This window comes from Polypterus senegalus, chromosome 13, assembly GCF_016835505.1.
Source record: "Polypterus senegalus isolate Bchr_013 chromosome 13, ASM1683550v1, whole genome shotgun sequence".
Lineage (NCBI taxonomy): Eukaryota > Metazoa > Chordata > Cladistia > Polypteriformes > Polypteridae > Polypterus > Polypterus senegalus.
Genome location: NC_053166.1, coordinates 43,562,629 through 43,577,337, shown reverse-complemented (window position 1 = coordinate 43,577,337; position 14,709 = coordinate 43,562,629). Strand labels below are relative to the sequence as shown.

The 14,709-nt window shown below is 38.6% G+C and overlaps 1 protein-coding gene across 4 annotated transcripts in view; it reads right to left on the bottom strand.

The window, feature by feature from the left end:
- p4ha2 (procollagen-proline, 2-oxoglutarate 4-dioxygenase (proline 4-hydroxylase), alpha polypeptide 2) overlaps positions 1-13,190 on the bottom strand; it is a 58,277-nt gene extending 45,087 nt beyond the window's left edge. For 3 of the 4 annotated variants that reach the window (XM_039774890.1, XM_039774888.1, XM_039774887.1), the window contains exon 1: positions 12,301-12,351. In XM_039774890.1, the coding sequence (XP_039630824.1) occupies positions 12,301-12,336 (36 nt within the window). In that variant the 5' untranslated portion in view covers positions 12,337-12,351. Of the gene's footprint in view, positions 1-12,300; positions 12,352-13,077 lie in introns of those variants that run through there. The other variant, XM_039774889.1, reaches the window with a different exon arrangement.
- Positions 13,191-14,709: the final 1,519 nt, after the last annotated feature.

The window sequence follows — 14,709 nt, the reverse complement described above, 5'->3', positions numbered from 1 at the left end:
AAAAGTTTAAAAAAAAACAAATAAATACAAATAAATAGCCACAGGGGATGCACAAACTAGTGTGTTTCTTCTTGCCGGTCCCAAGCCTGGATAAATGGGAAGGGTTTCGTCAGGAAGGGCATCCGGTGTAAAATTTTGCCAAATTAATATGAGGACAACAATACAAATTTACATACCGGATCAGTTGAGCCACGGGTTAACAACGACTGCCACCAGTACTGTTAGTCAACAGGGTGCTAGAAGAAATTGGGCTACTGTTGGCCGAAGAAGAAGGAGATGAAGAGGGGGGAGACGTGTCCGGAGGCAGGAGGAGAGGAAGAAGGTAAAGACAGTGGAACTGAAGGTAGGAACTTTGAATGTTGGTAGTATGACTTGTAAGGGGAGAGAGTTAGCCGAAATATGATGGAGAGAAGGAAGGTTGATATATTGTGCATGCAAGAGACTAAATGGAGTAAGGCCAGGTGGATTGGAGTTGGATTCAAATTGTTCTATCATGGTGTGGATAGGAGGAGAAATGGAGTAGGGGCTATTCTGAAGGAACTGTATGTCAAGATTGTTTTGGAGGTGAAAAGAGTGTCAGACAGAGTAATGGTTATGAAGCTAGAAATTGGAGGTGTGATGATGAATGTTGTTAGTGCATATACACCGCAAGTTGGGTGTGCAATGGATGAGAAAGAAGATTTTTGGAGTGAGTTGGATGAAGTGATGAACACCAAGGGACAGAAAGTGGTGACTGGAGTGGATTTCAATGGACATGTTGGAGAAGGGAACAGTGGAGACAAGGAGGTGATGGGTAGGTATGGTGTCAAAGAAAAAGAATGAAAAAGGTAAGAGGATAGTGGATTTTGCCAAAAGGATGGACATGACTGTGGTGAATACGTATTTTAAGAAGAGGGTGGAACATAGGGTGACGTACAAGAGTGGAGGAAGATGCACACAGGTAGATTACATCCTATGCAGAAGAGTCAATCTGAAGGAGATTGAAGACTGCAAAGTGGTGGCAGGGGAAAGTGTAGTTGAGCAGCATAGGATGGTGGTGTGTAGGATGACATTGGAGATCAAGAAGAGGAAGAGAGTGAGGGCAGAGCCAAGGATCAAATGGTGGAATTTGAAAAAGGAAGACTGTAAAGTTGAGTTTAGGGAGGAGGTGAGACAGGCACTGGGTGGTAGTGAAGAATTACCAGACAGCTGGAAAACTACAGCAGATGTAGTAAGGGTGAAAGCAAGACGGGTGCTTGGCATGACATCTGGACAGAGGAAGGAGAAAAAGGAAACCTGGTGGTGGAATGGGGAAGTGCAGGAGAAAATACAGAGGAAGAGGATGGCACAGAAGAAGTGGGATAGTCAGGGAGATGCAGAAAGTAGACAAGAGTACAAGGAGATAAGGCACAAGATGAACAGAGAGGTGGCTAAGGCTAAAGAAAAGGTGTATGATGAGTTGTATGAGAGGTTGGACACTAAGGAGGGAGAAAAGGACCAGTAGGGATTGGCTAGACAGAGGGACCGAGCTGGGAAAGATGTGCAGCAGGTTAGGGTAATAAAGGATAAAGATGGAAACATACTCACAAGCGAGGAGAGTGTGTTGAGCAGATGGAAAGAGTACTTTGAGAGGCTTATGAATGAAGAGAATGAGAGAAGAGGTTGGATGATATGGAGATAATGAATCAGGATGTGCAACGGATTGCCAAGGAGGAAGTAAAGACAGCTATCAAGAGGATGAAGAATGGAAAACCCATTGGTCCAAATGACATACCTGTGGAAGCATGGAGGTGTTTAGGAGAGATGGCAGTGGAGTTTTTAACCAGATTGTTTAATGGAATCTTGGAAAGTGAGAGGATGCCTGAGGAGTGGAGAAGAAGTGTACTGGTACCGATATTTAAGAATAAGGGGGAGGTGCAGGACTCTAGTAACTACAGGGGGATACAATTGATGAGCATGAAGTTATGGAAAAGAGTAAAGCTAGAGACAGAGCTGGAGGTAGCTGAGTTAAAGATGCTAAGATTTGCACTGGGTGTGACGAGAATGGATAGGATTAGAAATGAGTGCATTAGAGGATCGGTTTAAGTAGGACGGTTGGGAGACAAAATCAGAGAGGTGAGATTGCATTGGTTTGGACATGTGCAGATGCAGAGGAGAAATGCTGAGTACATTGGGAGAAGGATGCTAAGGATAGAGCTGACAGGCATGAGGAAAACAGGAAGGCCCAAGAGAAGGTTTATGGATGCGGTGAGAGAGGACATGTAGGTGATGGGTTTAACAGAGCAAGATGCAGAGGACAGAAAGATATGGAAGAAGATGATCCATTGTGGCGACCCTTAACGGGAGCCGCCGAAAGAAGAATAAGACTTAAAAAAATGAAAAGGAATGCCAAGTACCACACAATTTGTCTTTTCAGAGTATTAATTAACATGAAATGTTTTTGACATTGAAAACCAAATACGTTTTCAAGACCCTTTTATTGTTTGAGACACCAAAATCTGATGAAAAAAATAAAATTTTAAATAAATACTTAAATGACAAAACTATATAAATTGCTTTATTGTTAACGTAATATACATATATAAACATGTAACCACCACTAAAATGTTAAACTAGTCATCTTCACATTATTTGAAGATTAAATATAACCGCTACAAATGAAAGCATTATTATGTGATTCAATTCAATTTGGTTTATTTTTGTATAGTCTTCTTCACTGAGTGCAAGCTCAGACAATTACAACACAACTTTTCCATACCCATCTTATTTGTACAGGTTTGCCGATGGCTAAAGTCTATCCCAGGGAACATCAGCTAGGAAGCTTTAACCACGTACTGGATATGGTACCGGCATATCACCAGGCCTTCTTACACACATTCACTGGGTCCGATTTACAGTTACAATTAATCTAACACAGGAAAAAACGCTGGGAGTCCCCACAAAAATCAATTGCCACATGATCATCCATCCATCCATCCATCCAGTATCCAACCCGCTATATCCTAACGACAGGGTCACAGGGGTCTGCTGGAGCCAATCCCAGCCAACACAGGGCGCAAGGCAGGAAACAAACCCCGGGCAGGGCACGCACGCACACACACACACACACACACCAAGCACAATTTAGAATCGCCAGTGCACCTAACCTGCATGTCTTTGTACAGTGGGAGGAAACCCACGCAGACACGGAGAGAACATGCAAACTCTACACAGGGAGGACCCTGGAAGAAAACCCGAGTCTCCTAACTGCGAGGCAGCAGTGCTACCCACTGTGCCACCATGCCACCCGCCACATGATCAATTTTATTAAATTAACTTATATCATATTACATTATTTTATATGGCCCCAGGTAGGAATAAATATGATAGAAATTATACCCTGTAGAAACATAATCATTTCAAGACACACAGTGGAACGCCGGGCTCAGTCATCAATTTTCATTCCATAATAACTGCTGCACAGTTTCTGGGTCTAAAGCCTACAGACTGACTCATAAGGCAATTGATTCATGTCTGGGATTTTTAGGTTTACAGTCAAGAAGGGTTTTGGAAGAAGAATACCAGTTATAGCATGTACTCAGGTTTGTTTTTTAAATTAAGGTGGGAGAATATTGTGTCTAGCAATTAGAGCCTAACAACATTAGCTGTACTCTAGAAGCTATTCCATATCCTGGGTGATGCAGATAGTTAAATGTATCAGAAAAATGCTTCAAAAAATATCAATTTCTGTAGGAAACTATAGATAGTAATATACTTTACTCTGCTTCTTCAGAGCAGAACTTTTATACAACTTTGGTCAAGTGGCAAGAATAACCACAATTTACTTAGGGAACTTGAGTCTCAAAACAATTCTGAATTTTACAGTTTATAGATCATAGCTTCTAAAGATGACTTGTTATGGTATTATTTCCACTGAAATCCTAGAGTAACCTAATCCTATTAAATTTAAGACGGGTTCACAGAGAAACAAAGTGTTTTTTTGTTTCCAAAGTAGAGAGAAAGGTATATAAGAAGTTTAGCGATTAAAAAGTTTTAATTCAAGTAACTGGACTATGTGTCAAGCTTAAAGACAAACTGCCTGGAAAGCTACTGGGGCTACAGAAAAATGCAGGGAAACCCCATGAATGAAATTTCACAGCTCTAGAAAGGAATGTATTAAAAAGTGAGTTGGTGAAATTCCAAGTTTTGGATTTCCTGACTGTTTCCAAAGAGAAAACTTTTATCTTCCCAGCAGCTGGAGAAAGCATAGTCTCTTTTACATGCCTAGAGGTAATAATCATTTCAAGTGCAAAAGCTTTCCATGTCTTTTATGTTGATTATTTTAAACACATGCAATTAAAAGGTTTCCTTTAACTATAAAGGATATAAATTAATGTAAAAAAATACAAGTAATTTTATATACTGTTGATCACAGACCACCAAACTGATAATCAAAACATAAATAATACTTTAAGCAATAAATTCAGTTTTGCACACTCCATTTGTAGTTGTACCCATTCACAAGTAACATTTCCAAACAGTAAAAGGAACAAGTTTAGCACTAACTGAAAAATGAGGATTGTGTTCATGTCTTGGCACATGAACATCATATCATCTTAAAACACTTCAAAAGTTCATAAATCAAAGATGTAGAGTTTTATAGTTACTGAGCAGGCAGTTAAAGTCACATTCTCAAGGTCACGCAGGAAGCAATGATGGGTAGAGCCTGCAACTTTGTGGTTGTAATTCAGCTCTATCAGCCTTGCCAACTATCTCTGGAAAATGTCACTTTTTTTTTTTTAATATAAAACACACACAGAAGCATTACAGCATCCTCATTTTGGAAATTGAAGGGAAATCCTTCACTTAAATTTAACACAAGGAGGGCTTTCAAACTGTGTGTGGGGAATGAAAGTGTGTTAGCGGTGTCGAAATCCGCCCCAGTATAAAAAAAAGCACTGGGATATTCATTTTTAATATCACGTTTTTTCTGATGTTTACAGTAGTTAATAAAATTTTGACTAGATAGTGATCAGCCAGTCTTTCAATTAATTTCTTATTTCTGCTATTTAACTTTAAATACATATTTCTTTAACTTTGCATGTAGAGATTTCTATCCATCCATTATCCATCCCACTATTATCCTAACACAGGGTCACAATTTCTATTTAATGCAAAGTAAAATATGCTGAGTAAAATAAGTATTTTTTTTTATTCATATTTTACTTTTTCATCCCCCTCAGAGGACAATTTTCTGCAGCTTTAACATAGTTAAGCAGTTAACATAAGGAAATAAGTGTGTATGTTGTTAATTAGTCAGTCATTATCCAACCCACCACATCCTAACACAGGGTCACGGGGGTTGTTAATTAAAGAAATGTAATTTTTACTTAAAATATAGTGAACATGTTCTTAGCTTAGATGGCAAAGTGTTGCAGAGTGGTCAGCACTGCCACTTTATAGATGCAGCATACTAGGATCAAATCCAGCACGTGATTATCAGTGTGGAGTTTTCATGTTCTCCTCGAGTCCCAGTGCTTTTATTCTGGGCATTCCAGTTTTCCCACTCTCAAAGCCTTGCGCATTTGGTTAAATTGTTACAGTGTTGGCATGGGTACGTGCCATGAGTGGACCTTGTGATGGACTCAGTGGTACACTGCCCGAGCTCTTAACCTGCACTGTGCCCAGAACTGCCAGGATAGGCTTACTATTCCTATGAGTTGGAGTAAGCAGGTTTGAGAATGCCTGTGACCGTGAACTGTTGCCAAAACCAAAGCACATTTCTAAAAGACCATAAAAGAACGTAAAGTTGAATTGTGGTACCATAGAGAAAGGCGTTCAACAAAGTTTCATTTTTCTACTGAAATATCTTTCTTTTTAGAGTTAGAAAAGTAGTTGTCTTAGCCATTGGGTATATCACCATCTGCTTTTCTTACAAGTTGAGCATTGTTCATCTTTTCACATGTCACTGACTTTACTTTTCAGACTCATGTTAAATGGTAGTCAGTTCACCAAAAACATTTTAAAGAAATAACAATCACAAGTGTCAAATAAAAGTTCATCAAATAAAAAGGAGCAAAACTAAATACAAACTGAACAATTTAATTCAGTTTCCTCAATTTTTGTAATGATTTGAGCATAAGACTAAAGAGAAGTTTAAACACAGGGCAACAATACAAGGAGGAATAAAAATAGCCGCTTTAATCATTTTGGGACAGTCATTTGAGGTCATTTCTCAGTGTTCATGTACACGTGTTCACTGGTGACTATTTTTGTTTTGAGTCTGTATTGTTTGTTTAGTAATTAAACACAGTTTCATTTTACATCAGTTATGAATATTTCACGTATAGTGTTTTTTTTTTAAATTATTTATAAACAGGTTATTGTTGCCACTGCGACCTTAGGAAAGATGCAGGTGACAATCTGTAAGGGGTAGAACTGTGGGTACTGAAGTGGCATAAAAGGATTGCATTGGGAAAAGAATAACAAGAGAGAAGGAATGGCATGGCAAGAAGAGTGCGCAAAGAAGGCAATTCTCCTGATAAGGCGTAGCTGTTTTACTGGGTGTCTGCTGAGGCTTGCAGTGGGCGCTTGACCAGGTGGCCATCAGAAGAGAACTAATAAATTGCACTTCCAGGAGCCATTAATCACATGTCAGCTTTTTCTAATACACTGAATCTGTTGATGAAGGCAAATACTGGAGGAAGTAAAACAAATTACTTATTTGATTACAGGCATCATGAAATATCATAAAAAGAGTCAGACTTATTTTATTACAGTATATTAAATTTTAGGTTGTGTACACAAAATAATTGATTGTTTAAGTATTCATCCCCTTCAAGTCAGCTTTTAGTAGAAGCACCTTTGGCAGCCATGACAGCCTTGAGTCTGTGAGCACAGATCTCTATCATCTTTGTTCATTTGGACACGTTCATTTTTCCCCATTCTTCTTTGCATAAGTTATATATGAGTAAACTATATTTCTGCGTACATACTGTGTTTATTGACCACCATTTTAGGTTTTTGTTGCATGCAATTTTGAGTTGCACATACTGTAACTGGTATTTTTAATAGTATATAATATGTTGGGTTTATAAGTGGAAGTATATGTTATAAGAAATAACTGAAATTAATACATTTAGATACCAGCAGTGACATTATGAAGGTGTGTTTGGAGTGGAAACACAGATAATAGAAACACCAAAGTCTAAAACCGATAAGTTACAAAAAGGTCAAGTTTAAAAAAAAATTGGAATTAAAAGCACGTCTTGACAATGGAGCTAAATAACACATGGCAAAATGATTGTGTGCGTTTTTTAAAGTGAATTAAAAAAATCACAATGTTGCTTGATAACCATGCCTGGAACTTAAATTTTCATTAAGACTTTTTTCACGTAAGAAAAAGTTTTCCGATATTTAAAACAGTCTTCAGCAAAGATCAAAGCAGAGTTTCTCCAATTCTTTCACCATTACAGGTCATTTCGAGTATATACAAAGCACACACCACAATGTTTTAGGTATGGACATCAGTGGGGACGGCCAACAGTAACAAAAGAAAAAAATAAAGTGTCACTTGCACATATGTTTCACAACGAGCAATGGAACAGCTGATCCTTCTCAGGAACTGGTTGTGTTTATTTAACACTATGTTTAATCTGTGACGAGACAAGCAACTCAGCCACAAAGAACAGAAACAAAGAAAAATAAACAACTTCGAAGATTTGCAGTAATTCAAATGTAAATGAGCACTGTGATTCATTTACTGTAGGTGAGTGAGCCCATGTACTGTACCTGACTGTAGCCTCTTAAGAAATGATGATTGAAGCTGAACCCAGATTTCACATTCTATGTACAGACTAAATTACATGCTGCCTGAGGTGATCATCTCTCTGAGAAATGTTTGTTTCAGAAGTGTGCCTTAAAGTGGTTTCTGGCAAATCTGGATTAAGCATCTGCCCCGGAAGCTTGGCTGTCAGAGCAGTAAAATTTAGTTCACTGAGTTGTATTTAGGAAACATTCCTCTGGGTTCACACTTTCAGCATACATTCTCCAAAGACTTGCTGTCCAGGGAGAGATCCAGCCCTAGGCAAACTGTTGGGAGGATTCTCTCTGGCTTTCTTATTATCTGGAATAGAAACAAACCCATTGATTTTGCAAAGTACATGCAAAAAAAATAACTTTCTCTTATCATTTGGAGTACAGCATACATTAATTTCAATTTCTAATTAGTGAGCATACAGAAAGAATCACAAGCGCCTATTGCTTGGACCTGCCCATCTGCTCACTGAATTTATAAACATGACCTAGCCTGCTTTTGATGGATTACACCATGTCTAAGCAAAATATTTTCCTTTTTTCTCTAATTCATTGATATTCTGATCTAGAGTTGCTTTGCCTTTCTCTTTAATAACTTCATGTTGAATCGTGCATCTATTTTCTATTTTCTGTACAGCACCTAAATATCAAATAGGTTTCCCAATTCTTCAGCTAAAAAATAATTCTTATAATCTTGTAAAGCATTCCCCAATTTTCAAGATTTTAGAATTAGAATTAGGAGCAGTAACTGTATTAAATGAATAAAGGTCTCCGTGATAATAAATGCACTTAAGGCTTTTAACTTAAATTCTTACTACACACAAAAGAACATTAGACTTACTTTTTTATTGCCTGTTTCATCAAAATTGTTCTTTAGTTCTAAAATATTTCTCTACACTTTAATATGAATGTAGAGATATGACAGTATGCATGTCATTGCAAGCTAGCTCACCAAAGCCAGACATATGCTAGTGAAATGCTGGAACACTGCTTAAGGTAAAAAGGTTTGGAATTATAACATTTCATAGACACACTCATAATGCTAGAAGTGGCTTTTCTTTTTTTAAACCAGTTTGTCATCTATTTTCAGTACTGGCTTAATCAGTCTATTATGATACTAATCTGGGGCCTATCCTGGCAATATCAAGGACTAAAAGTGGCACCAGCCTAACACATGTCCAAATTTAGGGGCACCAATTACTCTGTTTTCAGTCTGGCTAACTGTAGAAATACCCAAGCAAACCCCATGACTGGGTGACATCTTAAACTCAAGACATTCTATCTGAGTGATGACCATCATGCTTAGATTATAAAATGGATTGTTGGGGTACCAGAAATGATGTGGTGAAAATAATTATAAGTAAGTACAATGTTGATGTTTAATATATAACAAGACTAATATTATTTGAAAATAAGTGAACATTACACAGTATTTATTTAAATTATGCCCCAGCTTTGTTTTCTTACCAATGTTAACCATCACCTCATTTGTGGTGTTTCTGAAAGTGAAATTCTGACAAAAACAATACAAGTATAACTGCTCTAATAGTTTACTTTGGCATTTGGTAAACACACACATATTCATAAGATAACCCAAAGCAAAGACCAAATCATCCATTTTGCGAATCATTGTATTATGTACAGGTTCACAGAGTGCTACAGCACAGGTAAGCAATATCAGGAGCAAGGCCGGTCCCAGAACTAGATGATGCCCCTACAGCATGAAGACTCAAATTTACACCTGGTACGGTGTTGTTGGCAGAGATTTAGTTTGACCGGAGTTCTCTTCCTGCATCTTGTTTCAAGCCCAGAAAGTCATTCTTACAGGATGCACAAGTGAGCTAGCCAGCAAATTTAAAGAACTACATCTGTAAACTATGCAAAGAACATGCCATCCATTAGGGGTTGGGGGATGCTGTTACTTGCATCAATAAATATGCACATTTTAAAGTTGATTATCAAAGTAAAAGATATTCACATTTTCTTAAACCACTGCAAACAAGATTAATTATGCTCTTGGCACACCGTCGCCTCAATTCCAAACTTTATCTCAATTGATCCCCAAATGAATGGCACAGTGGGTAGTATCTCTGACACAGTAAATGGGCTCTTGGATCAGATCCTGCTTTGGACTCCATCCAGGTGGCACTGGCGCTTCATTCCAGAATTAATGTTAACTGATCACAGTTTCTTCCCAAAGTTAGGCCAGGTTGAGTGGTGGCTATTTCACCCATGATAAGGGTGATATATGTTTGTGTGTCACCTATGATCAACAAGCATATACTGTAAGCCGCTTGCCTTTGCCGAGACAGGCTTAGAAAACGAAAGAAAGAAGTTTATTTTAGTTTTTGAATTGTTAATGTGATTCAGGGACCTTACCAGACTCTTCAATATTCTCCAATGTTTTGATACAGCGGATCTAGAATAAATCTGAGCAAAAAAAAAATTAATCACGTACTTTGGGACCACTGTTGTCGATAACGTGTTACATAGTCAGACAGACTGCTTTTCAAAGTAACGAGTATCATAACGCAATGTTTATTTTAGTGAAGTAAAAATACCTGTGTTACTTAAAAAAGAGATTTGCATTACCAGATGACTACTGATACTTACACACTACAATACAAAAAAAAAAAAAAAGACTGTTATTTCATAGAAGTGTGTATTTATTCAACAACATTGGGCATGCGGGTGATCTGGCCGCCTGGTGACACTGCGTGAGTAAGAGGTTAAGCACGTTTGCGGCACGCAATCAAATGAAAGGAACTAAACAAAAGTTCCAAGTGTACATTTCATCCTTTATGTGCGAAGGATTCCTTCTGGGATAATAAACTCTGCCTTGGCCTTGAGGGGTAAATTTAATTAGCCTGCTTTAGGGTCAAATGGAGTCTGTGAGTATCACAGCACTACAGGGCGTATGGCAAGACGCAAAGATGGTAGATGCCAGTAGCTTTCAGGGCACAACCACAATGCCAAGCAGAAAACAGTGTGTTGCAGGCATTCCAGTAACAGATACCTATAAAGTTAGCAGCTACTGTATTTGCTTCAGATATGTTGCATCTGTGTGATATGGCAACGTAAAGTTCATTCCGTAAACCTTTGGGGGCTCGCTTTGTGGATGGAAAAATGAGATGGATGTTATTAACTTTACAGCACATGAAGGAGTAAACATATTTAATAATTTAATAACATATTTTAAAAATCTGGCTGTGTTTCTGTTCAGTTTCATGAAGGTTCACATATAGTCTTAGGATTTAATAACAAATGCTGGCCAATGAAATGTAGAGCTTTACATACACAGGGAAAAAAATAACACACAGTTTCTTATTATAAAATGTAATGCATTACAAACAATGTAAATGCATAGTTACTTTATGAGTAATGTAACTAAGTAACATTTAAAAATAATATTTTCCAACATTGTCAGACAATGGGGGAAATTACATGAGATCATATATTCACATAAACCAAAAAGTACTTCTTCACAAAAAAAGGGGTTTTAGATTGCAGATCAAACTCTGTAGGGAGACCCTAATGACTTTTCAAAAAAAACCTAGATACCTAGTTATGGATAACTAAAAGAACTAAGGACTAATTTTTATACTGGAAAATTTCTTCCAAAAATGTAAATAATAATAATAATTATATAGTGCTTTTCTAGCTACTCAAAGCAATTTATATAAACAGTGGGGAACTACTTCAACCACAACAAATGTGCAGCACCTACATGGTAGTCATTTTGTGCCTGTGCGCTCACCACACACTATTAGGTAGTGAGGGGATAACAGAGACAGCCAATTAGAGACAGGGAAATGATTAAGAGGGCAGAATGGTCCAGGCTGTAATGGGCAATTTAGCCAGGACTTTGGGGTACACCCTACACTTTTTGAAGGCTGCCCAGGAATCTTTTATGACACACAGAGTCAGGACTTCTGTTTTAGGTGCAAAGGACAGAACCTTTTTTTTTCAGCAGGGTTCCTGACACTGCTGGCCTCACCAAAACAGTACTTGTTCGTGAAAGGTGTGACAGTGAAAAAAATAAATATGCATAATATACTTTAATTCCATCCTTTGGTAAGAACAGAATACTATAAAACTGCTGAATAATACATAGCATAAACGAGTGCAATTATTTATATGGATTGAGGCACTCCAAAGAACATGGTTCGTTTTGCAAATGAGTCACTCCGTTTTTTGAAACATGATTTCAAGTCTGCTTAAATCAATTTAAGGTCATAGGGACCTGATCTTAACTTATTAGCACTGGGCACAAGCCAAACCTGGGAAGAGCACTAGTTAAATTGTAATCTGAACAAAAATGACGCGATGAGGTAGCGTACATCAAAATAAAAGGTTACACTCTGTGAACATGTTAATCAATAAACCTTAATGGCACTTACCCAGAAATTGAAAAGAACATAACCTTACATTTACGTTAGCCAGCCCCTGTCCCGAAAGCATCAATAGCACGGTTGGCACCAGCCCTTCACAAGGCCCACTCAAACACATACCGATGCCCATACTCACTTTCACCTCTGGAGTCCACCTAAGCTGCATATCCATAGAGGGCAGCGAGCGCGGAATTTAAGCCCGATACGAAAGAGGCATTAAGTGCTTACCTCCTCCACAATGCCTGCCTCTAAATTACAAACTAACAAGTTCTACTCCAAATATCTGCACAGATATAACGTGTCTAAATTGACGACAAAGAGAAATGTTGATTTTTCTACAAGTTTTGCAAAGTGAACACTGAAGGCGACAACGAAAAGGATCGAGAAAGGCGAGGCTACGATTCATGCAACAAGTTAAGTCAGTCTGTTCGTACGCAAGGTGGCCGCCTATTTAGGATATTTCTAGAAGGCTGGAGAGTATCCTGGACTTGCGAGAGAACCATCAGTAACGGGCAGTCGACCAAATCTGCCAGGTTTTCAGCGAACAGTGGGTAAACGACGGTCGAGCGGTGAGTCATAAATCACTGCGCTTTAAAACAATGCATGCCAGATTAAACATGTTCACTCCACTTAGTGAAATTCATTCCTTTCGTGGAGGTACTGTCAGTTCCTCCTACCAAAGAGGAATATTTTCTGCACAATTTAATATTCATTGCAAAGCAAACTTGTTACTAGGATTGGTCAATCAATTATTAGTAGTAGCTCGTGGGTACAAAACATAACAGTGCACGGGGCATAGCGTTGAAGCCTGACACCATAACGGCTCTATAATGGAGTACGTTATTTTAATATCAGTTTCATGCAACTGCCTCGCTTTCCTCTTCTCGTCACGAAGCAAAACACTGTCACTTACCCAGCCTTGCGTACCTCTCGGGCTCCCAGCTTGAGCTCTTTTGCACTTTCTAGAAATCCTGAGCTTTTTGGCAGGCGCTGCCACGTCGGGAGAGACACCTCCCCCAAACGGCAACAGGGACCCCTTGCCGTACTTGCTAGAAGTGAAGCGCAATAACTTTTGTGTGTCACTGACGTCACCTCTAACTCGCGCTGAACTGAGCACATAGCATAGCCTTTGGCGGAGAAACATTGCCACGTTTTGCTTCTTAAGCAGGCTGCATGCAAATGATTATGTAAAGTGCATCTCTGGAAATGTTAACCAGCACGTAGGAAAAACTGAGCAGTTGATATTTACTTTACAGTAGAGTATTCAAACAAAACAACAATGTAACAAAACTGAGCACACCCCTTGTCAAGATCACTAACATTTTAAGTACTTACAAATCCTGTGCTTTTGCTACGTTTTTGTTTGTAGACAAAGCCCAAGAAGAATGAAGACAATTCATTTGAAAAACTGAAATGTTCGACTAATTAAACAATAATGAAAGGTCCGTATTTAAAAACCAGATTCAACAAATGTCAGTCCACCCTTCATTATTGAGATTTCATTTTTCACTTTTTTTTACTATTTTGTACGTCTGCATTTATTTTTCAAGATAGATTTAATACTCCTGGCCATGGATGAGATCAGTCTTGTACACATCTCTGGAGAGATTTTCTGCCGTTTTTTGCAGATGATTCTTTTCAGCTGTTTTTAGCTAGAGGGGTTTTGATTCTCTACCTTCCACTTTAAAATCCCCCAAAGGTGTTCTATTGGATTCAAGTCGGGGCACATACTTGGCTGGGTCAGAGTTTTCAGTTTTTTCTTTTTTAAAAACTTCTGTGGTTATTGGAGTGTGTTTTGGAATCATTATCATTTTGGAAAATTCCTCACCTTGAGACTGGGAGTCATCTTTTCATTCAGTATTTGGTAGAGAAACTGGCATTTACGGTGCCACCTGTAAATGTCATTTCCCCTACACCTTTTGCACTCATGCAGCCCCACTTGGCATGCACACTGCCACGTATTTGCTTCAATGTTGGCACTATGTAGTCACTATGGCAGTCCTGGCCAGGTCTAGGCCAAGCATACTGGACCCCATCTGATCCAAACAAATTTATTTTAGTTTCATCTGACCAAAGAATGTGCTTCCAATATTGACCAGGCTTGCTTTCATGTTGTTTGGCAAAGTTTCCCGTTTTAATTTTGTACCGCTTTGTGAGCAATGGTTTTGTTCTTGGATGCCGTTGACAATGTTCCTCACTCTGTCAACACAGCCACTGAAACATCCATTTCTACAGCTAATCCTTGGGCCAAGTCAGAAGCCCTTGCCTGTCTGTTTTTCAATGCAAGCCTGTGTACAGAGTGAATTGTGTGTGGCCTCATTTTTCGAGGACGGCCATTGCACCTTCTGTTACTGGTAGTATGATTTTCCCTATACCTCCTAATGACTGCAGCAGCTGTGTTTCAGCTTATGCTCAATAGCCTACTGATGATCATGTACCTCTCACATCTTGTTTAAGTCTGTATTCTTATTTGTTCATGCAATTCCCTATCCACATGTTGCATTAGACAGGACCCGGGCCAAATCTGAGAAAGTTGTGATGTTCA